Below are 25,304 nucleotides of genomic sequence, written 5' to 3' on the forward strand. Positions count from 1 at the left end.
ATTTAATTGTTTGTGTTTTCTTATTGGCTCATGGTTGTATAACACCTCTTGTTCTATATTTTAGCCTCTTGACGTGGCCCTTGTTTTAAGTGGTGGATGCTACGGGTTATCAAAAAAATACATGCATTGGCAGGAAGAGCTGATTGTTGGTGGCACAGTTAAAAATGGTACTGGGAAACTTGTCAGGTAAGCACTCCTAACCTGACAATACATTCTTGTTTTTTGTACCCTCTGTTTCATTTTTAAAAGAGCTGTTTTGAAAATGTTTGTCTCCTGTGGATGGGGGTGGTGGTGAATTGGGTTGGATATGGTAAGTCCTGACACAGGAAAGCTTTTCCCCGAACATTTCCACAAACATTTAATTGCTTTCTCAAATCGTCTGTCTGGCTCCATAGTATTCTTAATGTTTTAACAATTTGTACCACTTACATATGCTTTCTATAAAATGAGCTTCTACTTTGGATGTAACTCATCTAGAGTTACTGCTTCAGCTCTGGTTCAATAGGGGCAGAGATGGCCAACTTGGTAGGCTACAAGATTTCTATCAATGTGTAGCTCACCTTTAAGCAGTAACATTTTTGCTCACTTTCCACTCCAAGAAGCAATGAGGCTTAGTGTTTCATATACATTTTATTGAATTGCTGTCTCATGCATATTTTGGAGAAGCAAAGAAATACTGCCACTGGCTTTCTGAAAGATCCCATCAAGGAGCATGTTCATTTCTCAGACTTCTGTTCTGTTCCATTGATGATCTCCATCCATCCAAGCACACATTCACTCCATAGTGCTAGGTGCTTCTGTCTTCACTGAAATGTAACCTGCAAGTGAGTTCTGGTCACTGGATTAGTATCTGAAGAACAGAGGAAGCCCCCAAGCATGCCAAAGTGATTCTGACCATAGGGAAATTGGTAGGTAGCTCATAGCATTTCTAAATTCCAGTGCATCTGTACAAGTTATTTTATTTATGTAAAATGTATGTCTTTCCCCAAAAGGAATTTGAGACAGTGAACGATGTAAAAAATATTTTTAAATCAAACAATATTTAAAAGCAATATATCACAGCTATCTTATATTAACGTAACAATAACAACAGTAACAATAACAATAATAAAACCCCAAGGGTATTTGGAAGAGCAGGCTTTTACTTTCTGGTTCCTGCATGCAGCTCCTCACTGAGCCAATATTCAGCTAACCCAGAAGCTCCAGAATGGCAGCTGGATGTGGCGGAACTTTTTGCCAGCTTCTTTTGCTCCTGCACAACTAATGCCGGCTTCCCTTGCATTGGATTGCTCTGTAAAGTAATGAAGTGTGTGGGATCCTATTTTGCAGAGGATTTGTTAAAATTTCACTTTGAGCATGTGCCTATAACAGCATAAAGATAATTTGTGATTTTATTTTGTTTAATTTTTCAGCATTTATTCCTCACCTTTCTAACCAATATTCAAGGTGTTTTACAGTCAAAATAAAACAAAACACTACAGAACCAAAAAAAACCCCAGATATGCAGTGAAGCATGTTAACATACAAAGATGCCTTTTGCTTAGTTATACCATTGATCCATCTAGCCTAAGGTTATCATCTCTAAATAGGAGCAGTTGTCCAGGGTTTGAACCAGAAGTACTTCCCAACCTTGCTAACCAATGATCCTTTTAGGCACTCATTTTGGGACACTATGCATTGAAAATAGCTTCTTTTAAAAGATTTGTTTTATGCCCTTATCTCTGTCTTGATGCTCACCTCTCTCCCTCTTGCAGTGCACAGGCTTTACAAACCATGTTTCAGTTAATGACTCCTAAACAAATGTATGAGCACTTCAAGGGGTATGACTATGTTTCACACATCAACTGGAATGAGGATAAAGCAGCTGCAATTCTGGAAGCCTGGCAGAGGATGTATGTTGAGGTAAAATAGAAACTTACCTAGTGAACCATTTATTGTTTGTTTTTAGTGAATATTACTATATGCTAATGTCCATCGTCTAGCAGGGATGGGAAAGCTGCTACTCTCCAAATGTTATTGGACTCGAATGTCCTGTTCTCACCAGGCTCCTCGGGAGGCAGGAGACTTCCCAGCAGTAACACAGTTGAGGGCAAAATCAAGGCAGTATCCAGGGCCATTCAAAAGGCAGAGTCCCAGAGGAGTCCAGGGTAACAAAGGGGTCAGGCAAGAAGCGAGGTCAGAGCAGTCCCAGGTCAGGAGCCAAGCAGTCCCTGGGCAACTCAGGTCAAGGGCAAGGTAAGTCCAGAGTAGTCAGAGATCAGGCCTGAAGTTAACAGGTAATCAATAGCCAGGTCAGATACAGAGCTGGTGTATGGACATTATTCTAGGAGCTCTTCCAGCCTAGCACTGTTTTTTTTTATGCTGAAGCAGCTAAAACCACACCCCAAATCTCAGCTGTCTCCCATTAACCAACTGCAGCCAGTCCTTTACTCCCAAGGAGTCTAGACTTGTAGTCGGGCACTCCTCCAGATAGGCCAGGTCTCCAGCTGGTGTTTGAGGCAACGCCTCTCCCATGGGCTTGGGACCCATTCAGCCTCAATGTCAGAGGGCAAACTTGCTCCAGGGGCAGACAGCCTGGCCTGGGCCTCATCATAGGACCCGGCCTCCTCATCCCAAGATGGAACCTGAACAACATCTGAATGGTCACAGGTTCCTCAGCCCTGGTCTGTAGCATATCTTCAATGAAACCCCTTACAGTAGAACTGATTGGTGGGATAGGTGTGTTCTCTAAAATAATCTTATCTAGAGCAGAAATTTTTTTTAAAGTTGCCTTTCTTCTTTCAATCTAGATTTACTTTGCGAGCCCTGGTAACACTAAAGTTGACATACACTTTTTGCTTTAACTCATGGATTTTAAAACCCGGTACATTGTTCTGATTTGCTGATTTGACAGTGAACTGCCATAGCTTAAAGAGCTAGGCTGGCTTTAAAATCACTTGGTCAGTGTGATTATCCAGCAAAGGTGTCTGGAAAACATTAGCCAGCCATAGAATCTGTTCACAGCTGCAGTCCCATTGGTGAGGTCATGTGACATTATCTGGCCTTTGTTTCCCAGGCATTGACCTCTGCTGAGCTGCTTGTGACCTCCCTAAAGTGTCCAGCCAATGAAGAAAGAAAGGATTGCTCTTAAGAATTTGTTGTTTTAGATTAGAGGCACAACTGATATAACAACAAATCAGTTGTAGAGTTTTGGACTGAGAGAGCAAAAATGGAAGGGGGAGGGAAGCAGGGGAGAGTAAGCATGAACCTTCTTCAGTTTCACTATTTTAAATAAATTGCCATTTTCCTTTCCTCTGAGGCACAGATTCTTATTTGATCTGAAGCAGCCTGCTGTGCCTCTCTACCAAGTATGGCAATTATGTAACAAAGAATCAATGACATGTTCTCTGCAGTGACACACACAAGCACACAAACACACACAAATAAAAGCTTGTTTTAAGCGACATCCCCTGCAGGATTTCATCGTATTGTCCTCCTTTGTGTGATCACATTTCCAATCTTCTTCTCACAGATCGTTCATCAAAGTGTGGCACAAAACTCTACACAGAAGGTGCTTTCGTTTACTACAACTACTCTGGAAGACATCCTAAAATCATTTTCTGACGTCAGTGTTATCCGAGTTGCCAGTGGCTATCTATTAATGGTAAAATGGGTAGAATGTTACTTTTATTCTTCGCAATGTACTTGTGAGTTATTTTATAGTAACCCGTCATACAAACCATTCATGTAGCCATTTTAAAAATCTACATTTTGGGCAATCTGTTAATCTGTGTAACATATTTGAGGAGGGTCTGTGGTTCATTAGAGGGACAGCAAACATGGCAGGGATGGACCACAGATTTGATCTCTGTGGTTTTTGTTTAAAACAAGATTGTGGGGAACCTCAGGCCTCTCTATCCAGCCCTCTGAATTTTCCCTAGGCATGCCCTCTCTCTCCAGAATGAACTGGCCCTTCCTTGTGCAGTGAGTGCTTTTATTTATTTGGACTGTGTCCTTGAATGCTGATGATGTCTCTGGTTTGCCTGGATGGATAGAAGAGTGTGTGTGTGTGTGTAAACCTCTGGTTTTTGTGTGGCTGGAACGTAGCCTACTGTATAAAGATAGGAGTCACAGTTGTCTCTCCATCCACTTTCCCCTCTGGTCACACCTACTTTAGTCTCTAGTCATGCCCTTCACTGGCATGTGGCCCCCAGAAGATTGCCAAGGAAGGAATGTGGCCTGAAAAATGTTCTGGTAACAACTAAAAAAACATCTGCCTCAGACTTATCTGACTATTGGAGAAGAGGAACCTTTGCTCTGGCTCAGTGCAAAGCTGTGCCTTACAATATCTATGTCCTGTAAAGTTGTATTTTGTAGAGGCAACGTTTGGCTAGAAAAGGGAAATGTTAAACTGTGTCCTGCTCTGTCTGATTTTTTTAAAAAAACATTTGTTCTGTTTGCAGCTTGCCTACGCCTGTTTAACCATGCTGCGGTGGGACTGTGCTAAGTCCCAGGGTGCTGTGGGGCTGGCAGGAGTCTTGTTGGTTGCTCTCTCAGTAGCTGCAGGATTGGGGCTATGCTCATTGATTGGGATTTCCTTTAATGCTGCCACAACTCAGGTATTCAAAGAAGAATTCAACAACCATTACATTAAAAAATTGGCCAACTAATTTGTCAGAAAAAATCATATGGCGGCCCTGGGATGTAAAGAGCTCTGAAGGTTGGGGTTTAGTACTGCAATTGTATCCGTGTTAGCATGCCAAACAATAAACATTGATATGTTTGAATTGAGAGAATGCTATTACCTGTGTTTTTTCAGCCCATAGATCTGAATGGGGCATGAGTTCCTATGGGATTTTTATTTACATTTCACACAAGTAGCAGAACTGCCATTTCAGCATGGATACACATAGGTAGAAGCATCCAACAAGATAAAAGGGGCCCTATAACTTACTTTCGGATTTTGAAAGCAACCAGTTATTGTCCAAGCTTTCTAATAACAGACACTACAAAGAAAAGAGCGCATATTACATTTGGATATTGGACAGCTGGGCTCAAATCTTTGCTCATCCCTTAGGCTGTCCTTGAACAAGCAGTATTTCAGAGGGCCTTTGATAACTTTGCTCTCCCATCACAGGTAGAAGATATCAATAAATAGGGAGGAACTTCATTAAAATAACACTGGGTCACGGAGAACCAATTTTCGAATGAACATGATAACCCCCAGTTTACTCCTAGTTGTTATATTTTATTTACATAGTGCCTAAAATTAGGTCAAATGATCTTCTTACCCCAGTATTGAGGGGCTCTGGGGATAGTGTGCATGACTAATGCTTTGTTCCACTGTCAGTTCAGACCGAAAGTATTGCCTGAACAAGCTGGAACTCTACCTTACAGAGTTACATGACAATAAATGGAGAGAAGGATATGTTACAACCAAGTTGTCATTGCACAGTCAGATAAAGAGTCTAAAACAGAAACATTAAATCTGTTCCACATTTTCAGTGAAACCAAAATTGTTATCAACTATTCACTTTTATGTGCAAAAAGGGCAGGGCCTTCTGTAACAGGCACATAGCAAAGATTAGGTACAAACAGAAATCCCGGTGTACAGATATACAATAGTATCTTTATTAGCTAGCTAATGTTGAGGTAAGTCATAAGCCTTCTATAACTGTGTTTGGTTCTTGTTTCTTTGTTGTGCAGGTTTTACCCTTTCTTGCTTTAGGAGTTGGTGTGGACGATGTCTTCCTTTTGGCACATGCATTTAGTGAAACTGGGCAGAACAAGAGAATTCCATTTGAGGTAAAAGCAAACAGATTGGGACAATGCAAATCAGTATCTTGGAGCTAGAGATGTATATATGATTCATAATCCAGGTGACCAGGATTAATTATGTCCTCTTCAGTTTTTGTCCTGATTTTGAAGATCAGAAATTTTGGTGACAAGAAAACATTTAAATCTCTTTTCATATTCCCCACAGTAGCAAACAGCTGTGTAGAGTTTTGCCATCACAGATTCACAGGTATATAACCACATTTGCAAATGTTTGTAATGAGTAAAACCAAATCACTTGTCACTTGATTGCATAGTTGTCAGGAGTGGGACTGATAGGTATAATAAAACACAAAAGAATTAAAGAGGAATTAGAATCGAAAGATAGTGAACAGAAGCAAACCTCAGTTAAGAGTTTAGTAAAACTTCTGAGAAGTATTGTGCTAGGAGTGGATGGCAATATCAGCATGCTAATATACAGTTTCTATTCCCATCATTTTCACATTAAATGTTTTTGAAGAAGGGAGAAAATGTTAACCATTAGAGTAAACACTTGGCAATTTTTAATAAATGTTAAACATACACATTTATGGGATCTGAGATGGGGACCCTCTTTATCCGTCCGCCCCAGAAATAGCCAGTGAGGTACCCTCTGGATGCTATGGATTGTTGTTGTTGTTGTTATAATAATAATAATAATTAAAAAACACAACTACTACTACTGCAGGTTACAGCAGTTTAAAATTCAGTATTAAAAACAATTTTTAACAATTACATATGTAGGAATAGGGCTTAGTAGCTTATGCAGACATCATTCCTTCAACACCCTGAGTTGTTAGTTATAATACTATAACAAAATGTTACTAAGAATAATTAGATAATCGAGGCACTAGCAGTGTTGCTGACTCCGTACTGTCCACGTGCCTTCCTGTCAGATCCCAGTGAATGTTTTGCTCAGTCCAGGGAGCAAGCTGTGGATACTAGTCCTATCCCAGATGTGGAGGGCTGGGTTTTTTTTGTTTTTTTTCGAGAGGGCAGGGACATACTGGAGAAGTGCTTTGCTGCTGAAAAGTCCAATGTAAAGTATTCTGCAGTTGAGATACTTGCATTTCTTCCTGGTTCCGGGGAAGATGAAGACGTTTTCAGACTTGAACGCCAGGGAATAGGGTTATGTGGGACAAGTCACATTTGACTGCCCAGAGAAAGTCACTTTCTTCACACAGGTCAGGAGCATTCAGAAGAATGGATACAAAAATGGATGTTTCTTTCTGCTGACAGTTCATTTCCCCAGTGCCCCAAGTGTCTCCCCTGCTTTAGGAGCTATAGTGGCTATGAGCAAGTGAGCTGCAGATGGGCTTCAGCTTGTTGGTCTCCAGATACCTTCATTTGGAGCTAAGCATGACTGTAAACATGCACACTCCTAGATATTATAAGCGTTATAACTTAATTTGGTTTCTTTTCCTTAGTTCTGGACTTGTGCGACTTTCTGTTTGTGGACCTTGGTCCACCTCTGCCCAGCTCCTTCTCCTTCTTGTTTACCCAAGTCCCTTCCCCACTGGATTGACAAGAGTGCTCGTTGACACCATTCTTAGTGCTTATTTAATGATACAGAAACTTTATTTATTTATTTATTTGTTTATTTATTTATTTGTTTGTTTGTTTGTTTGTTTGTTTATTTATATCCCGCCCTAACTCCCAGTAGGAGCCCAAGGCAGACATAGCCCAATTCATATGTAATTTGATATAGCCCAATTCATATGTATATATGGATATGGACTGTCTTCAAGTCAATTCAGACTTATGGCGACCCTATGAATAGCGTTTTCATGTTAAGCAGTATTCAGAGGTGGTTTACCATTGCCTTCCTCTGAGGCTGAGAGGCACTGACTGGCCCAAGGTCACCCAGTGAGCTTCATGGCTGTGTGGGGATTCGAACCCTGGTCTGTCAGGTTGTAGTCTAGCACCTTAACCACTACACTACACTGGCTCTCAATTCATATGTAACATTAAGCCAAAACATGGCTTAGCTCAAACAAGCAAATGTGCAGGCTTCTGGAGTGAAGATTATAGCCACAGTGTTCTTCCCCTGCTCCTGTGCTACCCAGGGCTAAGCTGTGCTGTGACTTAATGTTACATTCCCATCTGGGCTTATGGTTTTTCTGCCCCAGACAAACCATGAACAGTAAACCAAGAACAAATCCTTGGTCACAACTCATGGTTTGCCTGGAGTAAGACAATGCATGAGCCTGGACCAGATGTGACACTAAGCCAAACTATGGCTTCTGTCCTGGGTAGCATGGCAGTAGCAGCACTTCAGCCTCAGTATCACTCCAGGAACCCACATGTTTGTTTGTTCATGCTAACTGGTGGTTTAGCTTGGTGTTACATGCAAACTGGGTCAGGTTAGTGCAGCCTTTCCCAACCAGTGTGCCTCCAGATGTTGTTGGACCACAACTCCCATCAGCCTCAGCCAGCATTGCCAATGGTCAGGAAAGATGGGAGTTGTGGTCCAACAACATCTGGAGGCACACTGGTTGGGAAAGGCTGGGTTAGTGTATGATTATTTATGTATAAAAAATATTTAAGTAAAAACACAGATACCATAATGGACTTATACTTTACTTGAATTTTGCATTCTGAGGTCAGTTTAATCCTTCTAGAGTCTGTCTTGATAAATAACTGGTGGGTATCTCATACCAAATCTGTGGCACTGTGGAATTTTATTTTCATCATGTATTTTTAGTGCCAATATGACATTAATAATACAGTAACATTATCACTTTTTATACACAATATTGATTGTGTCCTGTAACTGTGCATGTCTGTCTGCACAGTATATGTACTATTCATATCATTTGTATGTTGTGTGCTATTTAATTTATCATTTATTCTACACTTTCATATGTGTTTTTCAGGCTAGAACAGGGGAATGTCTGAAACGCACTGGGGCAAGTGTGGCCCTTACATCTATCAGTAATGTTACTGCATTCTTCATGGCTGCCTTAATTCCCATTCCTGCTCTTCGGGCATTTTCACTCCAAGTAAGTTCATAAAGCTGTTTTGTGACATTAGAGTTACTATTTGTCGCCACTTTGCTGACTGTAGATTGATGATTGCATCTGAGAGTCAAGAAGACAGTGCTTGGGAAAAGAAAGCAGAAATTCTCATTAGCAGTTGCTATTAGGGACAATATGTTCAGCACCTAGAGTCATATTAGAGGCGCATAAGTTAAAGAATATATTGAATTCCAGTTGTCCTTATTTTCATGTACATGACTGAAAGGAACGTGCACTTGGTAGTTATGTTGCCCTTATTTTATGATGCTTTCATTCAAAATTGGGTACAGTTTTAAAAGAACAAAAGCCCTTTATCTTACTTGAACGTCTAGACGCATGACATTATACTTGAGTATGTAGAGTTACAATAGTCTAGAGCAGTGATTCCCAACCTGGGGTCCGTAGCCCCCAAGGAGGTCGTGGAACAATATAAAGGGGACCGCGAAGAAGAGTGCAGAGGAATGCCGCCTCTGCCGCCACCGCAAGAACAGTAGGCAGAAGAATATGCGATTATTTCAAGAAATTCAGGAGTGAAACTCAGGAAGGCTCACTGCTTGTTCAGCGCCCGCCTACCCACCTTCTGTGCGTGCGCACGGACACCACACAAGTCCTCCCCTCACACATTCCTTCCGTGGTCCGTGGTCCCTGGTGGATTGTGGTGTGTGAGTGGAGGAGGTGATGGTGCTGAGGTGAATCCTTCTGTTCCTGGAACCGCCTCAAACGAGGAGGAGGGGCGGCAACGGCGGAGCAGGAACAGCAGCGCACTGTCTCTTGCTGCTTCCGTCATCATGGCTCCCCTGTGCAGCAGCCTGGCCTGCCAGGGATGCAGGTGAAAAACCAGCCGACTACTCCTTCCCCTCTCTTTTTTCTGCTTAGGCTTGAAATTGCTACTGAGAGGTTTCCAAATTAGAAGGGCGCGGAGAGAAGGCTTGCGGGAGACTGCCCCACACACTTCTCCTTCCACCCCCCCAGTGATATGCAGGGCTTTCTCCTAGGTTTGCTAACATTGGGAGGAGGCAAAAGCAGTAGGTGGGGGGGTCAGGGTGGGACGGTGTCTGGCCAAACCTGTGTCGGGGGGGGCAAGGGGATGCCTGAGTGTGATGGAGTTAACAACTATTCAGGCTGTCTCATGAAAAGAAGGAGGGAGAGGACGGTGTGTTTCTCAACTTGCCTTGCTCAAGGAACCACTCCCTTCTTAAATTAATGGACAGCCCTTCCCCCTTTCGTTATTTGGATCCTGTTCTCATCTGGGGGCTTAACTCTATATATGGCCCAGATCTTTTAAAAAGCAACAACCTTGTACTGATCCACTATAGTTAAGGAGAATAGAAGACCTTCAAGGTGTCCTGTGCCACCCCTCTGAGTAAGTGTGGTATGATACATAAGGATCATAAAAATGTTCAAATACAAAGAGGTGATTTTTGGCTGGCTTATGGGAGAGGGAGAGAGAGAGGGAGGGAGGGAGGGAGGGAGGGAGGGAGAGAGGGAGAGAGAGAGAGAGAGAGAGAGAGAGACTGTCTGTCTGTCTGTCTGTCTGTCTGTCTGTCTGTCTGTCTGTCTGTCTGTCTGTCTGTCTGTCTGTCACCCCCTCTTTGAAAAAGAGATGTAAGGGATTTTATCTTTAGTTTCTATTCCTTGTTTTGCTTTTTTGTTAGCAAAATTGAAATATGGTAAGACAATGAGCCACTGTCACAGCATCCTTGAGGGGTGGGATCCCTGGGTTTGGGTGTGGATGTGTGTGTTTTGGGAGCTCGTGTGTGTGTACGTGTACAAGTATGTGTATGTGTATGGGGTTGGTGCGTGAAGCCCCTAGTTACCTAGTAAGTTGACTATCCTTCAAATTTTGTTATAAGTTGTTTATATTCTGTAATCTGCCCTGGGACTTTCTGGTGAAGGGCAGATAATAAATATCATATTTGTTGTTGAGATGAACAAAAATGACATTACTTAACACTTCATTGTGTATTTTTTTCAATTAACAGATACTAAAATTACAACAATTAGCATGTGGGGGTCACAAAAAATTTTGAGTTTAAAAAGGGGGTCCTGTACTCCTAAAGGTTGGGAACCACTGGTCTAGAGCATAAAATATTTTTATTGGTAAAACACAAAGAGAAAAAGGAATCAACAAACGCAGGTAATTTAGGAATGGAAAAAAGAGATAATTATAATTCTCTTATCTGGTTCTACTCAGATGTTAATTTGCTGAGCTTTGATTCTTGCTAGACTAAGAATCAGTGTCCGTATTTTCAGAAGTAGATTGGAGCCTTAATTAATAACATTTTTTCAGATGGGTATTTTCTCCTATACTCCTGCTCTTTCACACCCTCTCACTATCACCACCTCAGTGGAAAAGTCTCCCTTTTTTTCTGTTGGGCTAGCCCAGCTACTTACATGGAAGGGTCAAAAGAGCACTTTTGGAAGCAGAATGCCTAGAGGTTGAACTTGGTATTGCAAGTTTCAAGCAGGTTCGTAGGGAAGTTGTCTTTGAAACTTGGCCCTTCCAAGTGGTGGCTTAATTACTAAAGGCAAATGGGGCAGAAAAGGGAGATCAAATTACTACCCATCAGGATGGTGAGCTTGCTTAACCATCAGCACTTAATGTTTATCTGTCTGAAGAAAGTTCATTGTGATTGCAGGGATGAGGGCTTTTCCTGGGTTCTGACTAATCCCATATGCTCTCAGTAATCATGGAGTCAGCTTTGGATTTATAGGCAGTGCAGTGTAGGAAAATACGTCCAAATAAGAGTTTCTTCTTCACAAGGTCATGTTTTCTAAGTGCAGAATAGATATATTAAAAGCCTGTACACACAAACACACACTGAAATCCATTGTAGAGCATGCCATTTTATTAGTTATATTTACAAGGCTTGCTTTATAAATAATGGTGTCCTTTGTGCATAAGAACATAAGACCCTGCTGGATCAGGCCAATAGTCCAGCATCCTGTTCACACAGATCCTCCAGATCCTATGGGAAGCCTAGAAGCAGGACTTGAGCATGATAGCATTCTACCCACTCGTGATTCCCAGCAGCTGGGATTCAGAGACATGCTGCCTCCAGCAGTAGAGGTAGCACATTGTAATTGTGGTTAGTAGCCACTGATAGCTTTATCCTCCATGTATGTATCAGGTATTGGTTTGCTACTTTCCCTATTTCAAATCCCTGTAAAATTTGTGAGTTTAGTTGTCCCAGGAAATTTAGAAGCATCAGAGAAGCAGAGCCTCAGATATAGCCTCCCTGCATGCTGTGATTTTCATCTGCGACCCTGCTCCAGATCCTTTGACCACCATGAAGGATGCTTAGTAATGACCAGGGCTCGGGCTTTTCTGTAATGGCACCCGCTCTGGAATGCTTTGCCAAGTGAGCTGTATTGGATCCTACCCCCCACTCCACTGCACTGTTTTAGATGGTTGGTGAACCCATGGCCATTAGATAATCCGTCTTAGTTTTTTGCCATTTTTATTTGTGGTTTGGTTGAACTGTGGATTGTTTTATATTTTATAACTGTTTTTCATTCTTAGTGTCTGAAAAATAGGTGGGGCACAAGTTTTTAAAATAAATAATAAATAGGCTGTGCAAAGTGTTGTCAGAAAGTTTATGGTTCTTTGCTTCCTCACTTAGGCCTTTGCATATTGCTGTGGGAGTATTTTGATACTGATTCAGATACTGATTCTTAGTGGGAGCTGTCCACCAGATTATGGGAGCTGTCCACTAGAGATGAATTCATGTGTTATGTAGCTCATGTAATAATAGCGGCTGTCACTGGTGATACCTAGCTGGGGTCAGCGATGAAGTCCAAGCTTCCCTTCCCCCGACTTATTAGCTGTAACCTGCAAGGGGGGGTTGTTCTAACCCTGCTTAAGATCCAACAGACAGCAAAACCATGGTTTGGCCTTTCTTCCTGCTTGATGCAGATGTACTGCTTTATCACAGTTAACATACACAATGATTTGCAAACTTACTTCAATTCATGGTTTTGTATTCTGTGTTTTTGCCAATCCTTAACCATATCTCAGTTCAGGTGTAACATTTACTCATAGTTTAAGAAAAACAAATGATGATTAAGCATTCTGTCTGTTTAAGCCAAATATGAAACTGCTATAATCTGTTAAAGGTTGCTAGACCATATGGGTCATTGCTTCTTACCACTTTAAACAATTGCCCAGTATTTGAGATCATGTTAGCACTAGAACTAAATGCATGAACTCACTCTGAAGACTGATTTATTTGTATGAATAACACTTATAGTCTGTTCGTGTCAGTCGTGTATTGTTGACTCATGTCTAGTGTTTTCCAGGAATGCTCTTCTCCAATTTCTCTAAGCAGGGCCACTGCATATGTAGAAATCAAGGCATGAAATGTTTTTATGGATACTCTTCTCCCATTTTACTTTGCTCATATGCATACTTCAGAAGTATAAGTTACCACTGACATAATTCAGGCATAATTCATAATGTATAAATAGGCTCTGAGTTGAATTATACAGCCACAAGAGTGGCTGTATACTATAGCCAGCAGGGATTTTTCACATTCCACAATGTTTAATTGAAAATACCCCCCATGCCATTCTGATGCTTCCCATAAGCTCATTTCAAAACAAAACCTTACAAAACTTAATAGTCCTGAACTCAGAAACGCTTGCTTAACAACCCTCTCAATTTTAATGGTGATACACAAAACAGTCAGAGAGAACAGAGAGTTCAAAGTCTAAAAAGAGAGGAAAAAACCCCAGAGCCCTTTTAGACTTTTTTGTCAGTTGTCATAATTGTTGAAATCCATTAAAAATCAGCCATGTTCACAGAGTACCTGTAATCCTAATACTGACCTTGCCCCTGTAATACTCTGACCTTCATCTTCTGCAGTTTAAAAGTTAAAAAAAAACTGGCTGGTTTTTAATTAATTAAAGAAATTTTGGCTAGAACCCTATGATAATGTGGGGCATGCTCAGTAAGAACCAGCTGTCAGTGTTCTAAAAGCCTCACAGCTGCTGGGCTTGGCTAATCAGGGGGCCACACCCACACCAGACTTTGATTTCATGTGAGACAGTCATGGCTTCCCTCAAAGAATCCTGGGAAGTATAGTTTGTGAAGGGTGCTAAGAGACTCCTATTCCCCTGAGAGAATGGTTTAACAGTCAGCCACTCTGATTGAAGGTCTGTGAGGGGAACAGGGCGTCTCCTAGCAACTCTCAGCACCCTTCACTAACTACACTTCCCAGGATTCTTTGAGAGAAGCCATTATTGTCCAAAGTGAAATAAAGGCCTGGTGTGGATGTAAGGGTTTGCCTCTCTGCCCAGTGCCCACCCACCCAATCTCCTCCCCTCCCCCTCCCCCAGGTCAGTGTTGGACTGTGACCTGGGAGACAAGGGTTCGAATCCCCACACAGCCATGAAGCTCACTAGGTGACCTTGGGCCAGTCACTGCCTCTCAGCCTCAGAGGAAGGCAATGGTAAAACCACCTCTGAATACCATTTACCATGAAAACCCTATTCAAAGGGTCACCCTAAGTTCGGTCAACTTGAAAGCAGTCCATTTCAATTTTCAAACATGATTGCACAGAAATAAATCCCATTGAACTCAAAAAGTATGCAAATGATCAAACTAGGGTTGCCAGGCCCAGCCTCTAAGAGGTCTTCTGTATCTTTAAAAGTTGTGCAGGGGGAAGGGAGAATTTCACCTTGTGTTTTTTTTCCCATTACAGTGTTGCAAGAAAACCTATACTTGGCAGAATTTTCTCTTCTCTTAAAGATACAGAATCATTCTCAGGCCCTGAGCCTGGCAACCCTAGATCAAACCCATCCTCCCTTCTCCCTCCTATCCCCTCCCTCTTGCCCCTTCCCTCCCCCTTCCTTTGCCCCTCCCTCCCCATCCCGTTCCTATCCCCTCCTCCCCCTCCCCTTCCTCCTCCCTGTGGTTAGTTTTACCTATCTTAAGCATGATTGCATGGAAGTAAATACAATTGAACTCTATAAGAAAGCAAATGATCAAACCTGCCCTCCCTCTTCCTTTGCCCCCCTCCAATACGCTCCTTCCCCCTCCACCTCCCCCATGGTCAGTTTTTCCTATCCTAACCATGATTGCATAGGAGTAAATCCCATTGAACTCAATAAGCATGCAAATGATCAGACCTGCTTTTCCCCTCCTTCCTCTCTCCTCGTCCCTTCTTCCTCCACTCTTCCTTCCTCCTCCTCCCCTGCCCACTCCAGCCCACCGTCCCTCCTCCCTGGTCAGTTTTACCTATCCTAAGCATGATTGCATGGGAGTAAATTGCACTGAACTCAATAAACATGCAAATGATCAAACCTGTCCTTCTCCTCCCCTCCCCCTCCTGCCTGCTCCCATCCCAATCCTCCCTTCTACCTTTCCTCCTCTTCTTCCTCCTCCCCTCCCCATTCCCTGTGGTCAGTTTCACCTATCCTAAGCATGATTACAGGGGAGTAAATCCCACTTAACTCAATAAGCATGCAAATGATCAATCCATTCTGCTGTGCTGATCTTGTTTTAGCAGGGAGGAAGCAACATTATTAAGACAGTTGATATAGTTCAGATGGTCACTTTAAATATGTCTGATTTACTTTGCAATTTTAGTAAAGTTGCCTATAGGAAATCATTTTCTTTTGTTTCTATTTCTGTGAATATGTGAAGTACAGCAACACTTTCCAAAATTTACACTAAAAAAAACTCCAAAAAAATAGTGGAATAATGGCACTGACTTCTGCAGAATAGTGTCCAGTGAACCTCAGGAGTGTCTCAATTTGCGCAAGATAAAACAGTGGTAGGTGAAATATATTACAGCAAAATTCTAGATGTGCTCTATGTTTTTAATTGACCGTGTCCACTTTGCCTTAAATGAAGTGGTTTAAACATAGCAGGCTGAAAACATGCATCCTCTTTTTTCCAACAGCTAGAGTCATTGCTGAAGTAGCAACATATTGTAATCAGTCTGATTTTACATCAAACTGCAGTTTCAGATTCAACTGTTAATGCACTCAAAATAGAAATAGAACATAACCAACAATTTGAAATACAGAAGGCTGTCTTCACCATCATATGACATTGACCAATAAAAAGACATTGAAAATAATAAAAATAAATTTGACACAGATTTCTAGGATGAATAATGAGGGAAATATAGTTTCCTAGGTTAGATTCTCTGTAGAAACATTAGTAACACAGGAAAGAAGCAAAGTAAGAACACCAACAAACATACAAAAATATAATTCTCCATCTTTGGAGATGGCAGGTATTGCCACCACTCACCACATGCTCAGAGGCACATGTTACCAAATTCTTCCAGGCTACACAGTAAGTGGATTGGACTGTGAAAGACCAACCCAAATTGTGTTTGCATTTAGACAAATGTGTAGGGCAATCCAATATCTCAGAGAGGAGGTCAGGTCTCCTGCTCCCCTAGTGCATTCACTATAGCTGCCCAATTTCCCTGATTTTTAAAGTTTGATAGAAATATCTGTGGGCTATAGGTACATTCTTAAACTGCAAGGTTTTTTGCCTGTTAGTGAATCTTAAGATATAAAATATTGGCCCTGTAATTAAGGCTTTCTCTTTCCTTAGACTAGAGCATGCCCATGTGCTTTACATTATAAGTCACTGTTCTTCAACCTTCAATCTGGGTTCCCAGATGTTGTTGGACTATAACTCCCATCATCTCTAGCCAGCTTAGCCACTGGTCAAGAAATCATGGAAGTTGTAGTCCAACAACATCTGGGGACCTAAGGTTGTATTACAGTATTATAAGTGATGCTTTCATGTCTGTTATTAATACATCAATACATTTGTTTCATATCCTGTGTCTGCCTTTGAAAACATGCATAGAAGTTTTCTATTGCTGGGTGTGACAGACATCCATCAGCTCTGGTTGTTAACCATGTTGGCATCCTTTTAGCCCTGGTGGTACCTTTACTTACCTATTGTATACACTCCAGTTCACTTCTAATGTTGTGTTTTTAAGCAACTCCCAAGCATTTTGGAGCCAGTGTGGTGTAATGGTTAAGGTGTTGGACTACCACCTGGGAGACCAGGGTTTGAATCCCCACACAGCCATGAAGCTCACTGGGTGACCTTGGGCCAGTTACTGCCTCTCAGCCTCAGACAGAGGCAATGGTAAACCACCTTTGAATACTGCTTACCTTGAAAACCCTATTCATAGGGTAGCCATAAGTCGGAAGCGACTTGAAGGCAGTCCATTTCCATTTTGACAGTCTAGATCTTGCCTTTCAACTTTCATTTTACCAGTCCTCTCATTTTTGGGAACTGTCCTCTTTTGAAGTCAAATGTGACCATGCTGGATTTTCTTGTCTATTGTCCATTCATATATATGTTTAATTTAATAGCATTATGGTCACTGCTCCCAATCAGTTCAACAACACATCTCGTACCAAGTTCTGGGCACCACTTCAAGTTAAGTCCAGGGTCCCTGTCCTCCTGGTCAATCCCATGATCAACTGTTCTAGGGTATCTAGATGTTTTACCTCTTTGTTGCGACTGGAACACATATATTGCCAGTCTATGCCAGGGTAGTTGAAGACACCCATTACTACAACATTTTCCAGTTTGGATGCTTTTTGATTTCATTTTTCATCTCAAGATTTCCCTCAGCATTTTAATCAGGTGGAAGGTAGAACATCTCCACTACTAAATTACTCTTGGGCCTGGTATCACCACCCACAATGATTCTGTGGAGGCAGGGCCAGCTCCAGGAATGCGGGGGCCCTTGGGCATTAGCCTGCCCTGGACCCCTCCGCTCCCCTTCCGCGATCCCATGGATCTCAAGACAAGACCTTCTGAGCCACCTGCCACCCCCCCGCTTCACCTACCTTTCTCTGCTGTTCATTGCGGCTGTGTGCACTGCGCGCGCAGGGTTGCCATCAATCAAGACGGCGGCCAAGGTTTCCTTAAGGGACTGAAGCCTCTGCTGCCATCTTGGTTGATGGCATCCAGCGCGCGCATTGCTGCCATCAACCAAGATGGCGGCAGAGGCTTCAGTCCCTTACAGAAACCTCGGCTGCCATCTTGATTGATGGCAACCCCACGCGCAGTACGCGCAGCCACAAATAACAGCCGAGAAAGGTAGGCGAAGCGAGGGGGATGGCAGGTGGCTTGGAAGGTTTTGTCTTGCGATCCGCGGCACGGCTCATGCCGCGGATCACAGAAGGGGAGTGGAGGGCCCCTCAGGGAACCCCCAGGGGCTCCTGTAGCTGCAGGGCCCTCGGGCCAGTGCCCAACCTGGCCGCCCCTTAGAACCGGCCCTGTGTGGAGGAGTCTGCCTCTTTTGGGGTTTCTAGCTTGCTGGATTCAATGCTCTCTTTCACATATAGAGCAGCAGCATCTCCAATACATCCTTCCGATATAGTTTATATCCAGGGATAACTAAGTCCCACTGTTTCTCTCCATTCCACCATGTTTCCATTATGCTCATTGTATCCATGCTGTCCTCTAAGACCAAGCACTTCACTTCTCCCATCTTGGCTCAGAGACTTCTAGAATTAGCATATAAACACTTGTATACTCTGTCCCTCTTCAAGTGTCTTTGACACTTTTGTTTTGACCTGTGGTACGTTGTCTTCTCTGAATTGCTATCCTGGGTCCTTGTATCCACAATGCCTAGTTCTATGCCTACCCCATTTAAATTTTCATCATATTTCTTTTGGTCTAACCAGACCCTCCTCAGCTCCTGTCAGCGTTTCCCCCTCAGTCAGTTTAAAAGTTGCTCTGCCACCTTTTTGATTTTAAGTGCCAGCAATCTGGTTCCATCCTGGTTCAAGTGGAACCTGTCCTTTTGTACAGGCCCAGCTTGTCCCAAAATGTACCCCAGTGCCTAACAAATCCAAATCTCTCCTCCCAACACCATTATTTCATCCACGCATTGAGACTAAAAAGCTTTGCCGATCTAGCTGGCACTGCATGTGGAACCGGTAGCATTTCAGAGAAAACTACCTTGGAGGTCCTAGCTTTCAGCATCCCACCTAGCAACCTAAATTTTGCTTCCAGGACCTCATAAGGTCATTGGTGCCAATGTGCACCGTGACCACTGACTCCTCCCCACTATCTTGTCTAGATAGCACTATCAACCAGGCTTTCTAGACAATGGACAATATCCACAGCCATCACACCAGCCAGGCAAATAATTTATTTCATTCATTTATTTATTTCATTAAACTTATAGACCGCCCCATAGCCGAAGCTCTCTGGGCTGTTCACAAGAACAAGAACAACAATAGAAATACATAAACATATACAATATAAAACACAATTTAAAAATACGAAATATTAAGAATTAAAACACTTCCAATATATACAACATGGTTAAAATAATTAAAATAATTAAAATGCCTGGTCGAAGAGGAAAGTTTTAACCTGGCGCCGAAAAGATAGTAACGTTGGCGCCAGGCGTATCTCCTCTGGGAGGGTGTTCCACAATTCGGGGGCCACCACTGAAAAAGCCCTTTTTCGTGTTGCCACCCTTCGAGCTTCCCTATGAGTAGGCACTCAGCGGAGGGTCTTCGATGTTGAGCGTAGTGTACGGGCAGTTTCATGTCGGGGGAGGCGTTCCAACAGGTATGTGGTCCTGTGCCGTGTAAGGCTTTGTAGGTTAAAACCAGCACTTTGAACCGGGCCCGGAAACATATAGGCAGCCAATGCAAGCGGGCCAGAATCGGTGTTATATGGTCGGACCGTCTGGTCCCCGTTAACAATCTGGCCGCTGCATTCTGCACAAGCTGCAGTTTCCGAACCGTCTTCAAAGGCAGCCCCACGTAGAGCGCATTGCAGTTATCTAATTTCGAGGTTACCAGTGCATGAACTACTGAAGCGAGGTTCTCTCTGTCCAGATAGGGATGTAACTGGGCCACCAGCCGAAGTTGGTAAAAAGCACCCCGTGCCACCGAGGCTATTTGAGCCTCCAGCGACAGGGATGGATCTAAAAGAACACCCAAGCTACGAATCTGAGCATTCAGGGGGAGTGCAACCCCATCCAGAACAGGTCGAACATCCACCATCTGGTGAGGAGAACCACCCACCAGCAGCATCTCAGTCTTGTCTGGATTAAGCCTCAGTTTGTTAGCTCTCATCCAGTCCACTGTCGCAGCCAGACATCGATTCAGCACGTCGACAGCCTCACCTGAAAAAGATGAAAAGGAGAAATAGAGTTTGCGTGTCATCAGCATACTGATGGCAACGCACTCCAAAACTCCTGATGACCGCACCCAGTGGCTTCATGTAGATATTAAAAAGCATGGGGGACAGAACTGACCCCTGAGGAACCCCATATTGGAGGTCCCAGGGTGCCGAGAAATGTTCCCCAAGCACTACCCTCTGGAGACGGCCCGCCAAGTAGGAGCGGAACCACTGCCACGCAGTACCGCCCACTCCCAGATCAGTGAGTTGTCCCAGAAGGATACCATGGTCGATGGTATCAAAAGCCGCTGAGAGATCAAGGAGAATCAGCAGGGTCACACTCCCCCTGTCTGTCTCCCAACAAAGGTCATCATACAGGGCGACCAAGGCTGTTTCCGTGCCAAAACTGGGCCTAAAGCCCGACTGAAATGGATCCAGATAATCGGTTTCATCCAAGAGTGTCTGGAGCTGGTTGGCAACCACTCGTTCCAGGACCTTGCCCAGGAATGGGACATTAGCTACCGGCCTATAGTTGTTAAAATTTTCCGGGTCCAGGGACGGTTTCTTCAGGAGTGGTCTTACTGTCGCCTCTTTCAAGAGGCCAGGGACCACTCCCTCCCGCAAAGAAGCGTTAATCACCGCCTTGGCCCAGCTGGCTGTTCCAGTCCTGCTAGCTTTTATTAGCCAAGAAGGGCAAGGATCCAACCTAGAAGTGGTTGCACGCACCAGTCCAAGCACCTTGTCAACGTCCTCAAGCTGTACCAACTGAAACTCATCCAAAAAATCAGGACGAGACTGTGCGCTGGACACCTCAATCGATTCAACTGCTATAACATTGGAGTCCAAGTCCTGGCGGATGCAAGAGATTTTATCCTGGAAGTGCCTAGCAAATTCGTTAGAGCACGCCTGAGATGACTGCACCATGTCCATAGGGCCAGAATGTAATAGCCCTCAGACAATTTTAAAGAGCTCCGCTGGATGGCAGATAGATGATTTAATGGTGGCAGCAAAATATTGCTTTTTTGCTGCTCTCACTGCCCCTAAGTACAACTTAGTATAGGCACTTACCAGTGCATGATTGCATCCGTCAAGAGTCCGCCTCCATCTGCACTCAAGCCGTCTCCTATGCTGTTTCATCGCTCTCAGCTCCAAAGTAAACCTGCAGTCTGTATGCCCATCGTACAACTGTCTACATTCCTAATGATCAAACCACCCACTACACTCCCTGGAGAAGTATTCTTGGCACGAGAGAATATCTGCTCATCCCCAAGGAATAGATCCTTTCTAAAGGATCATTTCCCTTTTCCTCAGAGCGACACTCTCCTTCCCCAAGGCCCTCATTCTCCATAATGGCAGGGGAGGTATCATCCTGGGAATGGGACAAAGCTATAATGTCTCTAAAGGCTCATCCATCAACATCTCTGCCTCTCTCACCTTTTCCAGATTAGCCACCTTGTCTTCAGGGAAATGAACTTATTCCTGGGGAGCCAGGAGCTCATTGCAGTCAAAATGATCAAGGGAGTGGAATGCCTCCTTTATAAGGAAAGGCTGCAGCATTTGGGCTTTTTAGTTTAGGGAAAAGGCAAGTAAAAGGTGACATGATAGAGGTGTATAAAATTATGCATGGCCTGGAGAATGTGGACAGAGAAAAAAAACTTCTCCCTTTCTCATAACACTGGAATTCGTGGACATCCAACAAAGCTGAATGTTGGAAGATTCAGGGCAGAGAAAAATGTACTTCTTCAACCAGCGCATAGTTAAACTATGGAATTTGCTCCCACAAGAGGCAGTGATGGCCACCAATTTGGATGGCTTTAAAAAGGATTAGACAAATTCATGGAGGATAAGGCTATCAGTGGTTACTAGCCATGATGGCTGTGCTTTGCCTCCATAGTTGGAGGTGGGATGCTTCCTGTTATCAGTTAGTCAAAACTGCAGGAGGGGAGAGTGATCTTGCACTCAGACCCTGCTTGCAGGCTTCCCATGGGCAACTGGTTGGCCACTGTGAGAACAGGATGCTGGACTAGATGAGCCATTGGCCTGATCTGGCAGGCTGTTCTTATGTTCTTATCAGCTCACGAAGTTCTTTCACTTCTCTTAGCTGAAAAAATAGAGCCCCACTGCATGTACGGACTGCTGCTTTTGAACCCAGACTTGTGTCACCTGCAGAGTGCATATGTGCACCAAGAATGGCAGTGTTCACCTCACACATTTTTGGAGTGTGTGCATGCACGCGTACCATGTTTTCTGCTTTGTAGTTACAATCATATTATATTTTTCTAAAGACAAAATTAAAGGCACTGATACTGCTACTACTAGGGAAGAGCTCTTTGAAGAGAGCTCTGGGAGGTTCTCCTTTGGCAGTGCTCCAACATGAGACGATTTATAGCACACTCTGACCTTGGTAAAGACTTGGTAACTGTACTTTCTCAGTAGTCATTTTTCTTCCCTTGTTGTCTGGATCACCAATCATTTTTCACTCTGCTTGACCCTTGACCTAACTAGAGGAAGCAATAATTACACTTTTTCTTAGTACCTGTTACAACTATTGTGGGATTTACTTATTTATTTTTTAGGTTTGAGTATAGCAGTCTGTAAGCAGTGCCATGAAAAGAAGTTATAATCCACTGCATGAAGGCAGTTTTTTATTGTGATCTCTTCTAACTGTTGTGTGCCCACACTCAGATTCTGGAGTCCCCTCCGCCCAGTAGGAAAGGGAGTTATTTTGCCACTATCATTCTTGCTGCCTTTCGCTGGCTGGAGAGGACTTACAGTGCTGTTACTTTAACTATGGGTTCTGAATCATGCCACACACATGTGGCACAATTTTCCATAGATAAAACATCTATTTTCATGGATGAATTTACCACCCGACCCACCCACAGACAGTCCCATGATCTGAAGAAATGTATGTTGCTCTTATGTTCACCCTTAACGGCAGTCATCAATGCATTCAACCCCAGTGTCGTATCACAAACTACTTTTGAGTTCAAAAGCAGTTTGTAATGTTGCAGCAAGAGAGCATTGTTCTCTTGGGAAGGAGGCATTGCCCATAAGCATGTCATCCTGTGCAAGTGTATGTTGTTGAATCGTTATACCCTGATGTTTTTCTCTTTCAAGACTGTTAAATGCTCACTTCTTGATCTTTTCCTCCATCCTTGAAAGCTGATCTATTGTGCAGTTCAAAATTCTGCTGTAAGTGAAATCGGCATATGAAAGTAATGCATGCATTTTAAAATCAGTAATTCTTTCAAAAGGAAAAAAACCTAATGAAGCATATTCTCAGCAAAGCTCTGAATTGCCTAGGAATGTAAATTTTGGGCATATGTGTGGTGCTCATGATATTCAAACTGACGTGCCATTGACTTACAAACTTACAAACCAGTTTCTAGTAAAGTTTTGGTCTCTGGGAATCTCATCTTATTCTTGTGCATTGTCATTGTGCTTTACTGCCATGTCTCAGTTGCAGGGACGGCGTCAAGCATGACTAGACCCTTGACACCAGTTTGCCCCAGGCCCGCGGCATCTACCCACACACCCTGCCTACCTCCCTCTCATCACTATGCATGCAAATGCCTGCCATGAACCAAGATGGCAGAAGGGGTGTTAGCCCTTTAAGGGAAGCCTCTGCCATCATCTTGGTTGATGGCTGGTATGCACGGGCAGCACACACAACATTCACAGCAATGGGAGAGGTAGGTGGAGTGTGCATGCGGGCTTATTGAGTCCTGCACAGTCTGTATGGGGTGGTGGTGCCTGGGAGCTTCCTCTCTGCAACCTGCAGCAGGGTCAGGAGTCGACGCTGTCATGGATTGTGGAGTGGGAGCACTACACTCCCACCCTAAGGAAGGGCCCTTCAGGAGCCCTTGGCCAGGGCCCAACCTGGCCACCCTCTGGTGCTGACCCTGCTCAGTTGCCCCATCTTTTCATGCATCTGGTCATGATTTGCTCTTTCTCTCATAAATAATAGCCACATTTTTGTGCACCACTTAGGTTTGTCACATCAGATCTTAGTGCTAAACCATTTTAAACCTTTGGATTAAAAACAACCCCACAGTTGGTACTTTTGAGCTGGAAGCTGTTTTTTACTAAGAAATCTAAGCAAAGCAATAATGTATGAGGTACAAACACTATATCTATGTGCTGTAATACAAAGCATTCCACCCTAATCACATTATATGTGGCAGGTGGAATTATCTGCAAAGAATTTGTATTGGGAATCCATGATTTTCAAGCACATTAGAAAAAGTGAAGAGTAGCAAAAAAGAAAGAAAATCCTTGTCAGCAGCTGATATGTCTCTTATTTGTTCCTTATGGCTTTGCCAGGTGTAGCCAAATTCAGGTGATGCATTTAATTACAGTATTCAAACTCAGCTGGCCGTGCAAGCTGTTTGGGTGGTCTGTTTTTAAATGTGGATTTATCCGCATTTACAGTCCTTCATCCTGTCTTTGTCTCATTTAGATTTGTTTAATGAAGAATTCCTGTCTGTCTTGGAGACCTTCCACTGCCAAAGTTAAGAAAGCACATAAATATAACAAGTTTTTCTTTTTCTTTTCAGCAATGTTTATTTCTGTTCCATCTAGATAGGAGCCTTACCGCAGATGGGCTTAAACAGAGTGTTGCTTTGACCTTCCTCTATCTCTGTTCACTTTCCTCGAGACATTATAAAATAACAATCAAACCTTCATTGGCTTTTGAGGCTCAATATCTGTAAAATAATCCAGCTGTTTAGAGAGAATAAATGGCTTCCTGACAGGGTGAAAACTCAACTTTCAGTCTTCCATATCAATGCTTGTTTCTGAACTTCTTTTGTTTCAGGCAAGGTGGTACATTCTCCATACCACCAAGCTGTTGATTTAGTTCAGTTCAAATGACTATCAAAGGAGGTGCTGATTTTTCAGATATGAAGGATAGATCTCTCTGAAACTTTCACTGTGCTTGTTTTTGTTGCTCAGTAACTGACTGCCATCATTGTGGAAGTCAAATCCTCAGATACATTACCTGTGTAGCTATACTTTTATTGTGTGCATGGTGATAAGTCATCCTCTTCTGAGCACCCATAAATGAAATGCTTCCTTTTGGAACTCTTTGGCACCTAGATTAGATTAGATTCAACATCCACAGATATATGTAATATAGTGCTTCTACAATGAATATCTGAACACATTGCTATGCGTGTTTTCAAAAATAACAGTTTATATTGTTTTGCCAAGGTGGAAAATACTGCTGAAAATGAAAGAAAAGAAGAAAAAATAAATTTAAAAAAACCTCATCCAGTCTAGCTAAATGTATGAGATATCTTTAGTATGGAAACTAGAGGGAATGCTTGGGAGTGTTGGGCCCATAGTGAAATGAAGTA

General features: G+C 43.0%; 1 protein-coding gene across 4 annotated transcripts in view; it reads left to right on the forward strand.

Annotated features, from left to right (window-relative positions):
* The window catches only part of PTCH1 (patched 1), a 138,931-nt gene that overhangs the window by 64,405 nt on the left and 49,222 nt on the right, over window positions 1–25,304 (forward strand). For all 4 annotated transcript variants that reach the window (XM_061626467.1, XM_061626474.1, XM_061626477.1 and 1 more), the window contains 6 exons: window positions 65–186; window positions 1,755–1,902; window positions 3,512–3,643; window positions 4,443–4,598; window positions 5,686–5,784; window positions 8,670–8,795. In XM_061626467.1, the coding sequence (XP_061482451.1) occupies window positions 65–186; window positions 1,755–1,902; window positions 3,512–3,643; window positions 4,443–4,598; window positions 5,686–5,784; window positions 8,670–8,795 (783 nt within the window). The remainder of the gene's footprint in view (window positions 1–64; window positions 187–1,754; window positions 1,903–3,511; window positions 3,644–4,442; window positions 4,599–5,685; window positions 5,785–8,669; window positions 8,796–25,304) is intronic.

This window comes from Rhineura floridana, chromosome 1 (assembly GCF_030035675.1).
Source record: "Rhineura floridana isolate rRhiFlo1 chromosome 1, rRhiFlo1.hap2, whole genome shotgun sequence".
Classification (NCBI taxonomy): domain Eukaryota; kingdom Metazoa; phylum Chordata; class Lepidosauria; order Squamata; family Rhineuridae; genus Rhineura; species Rhineura floridana.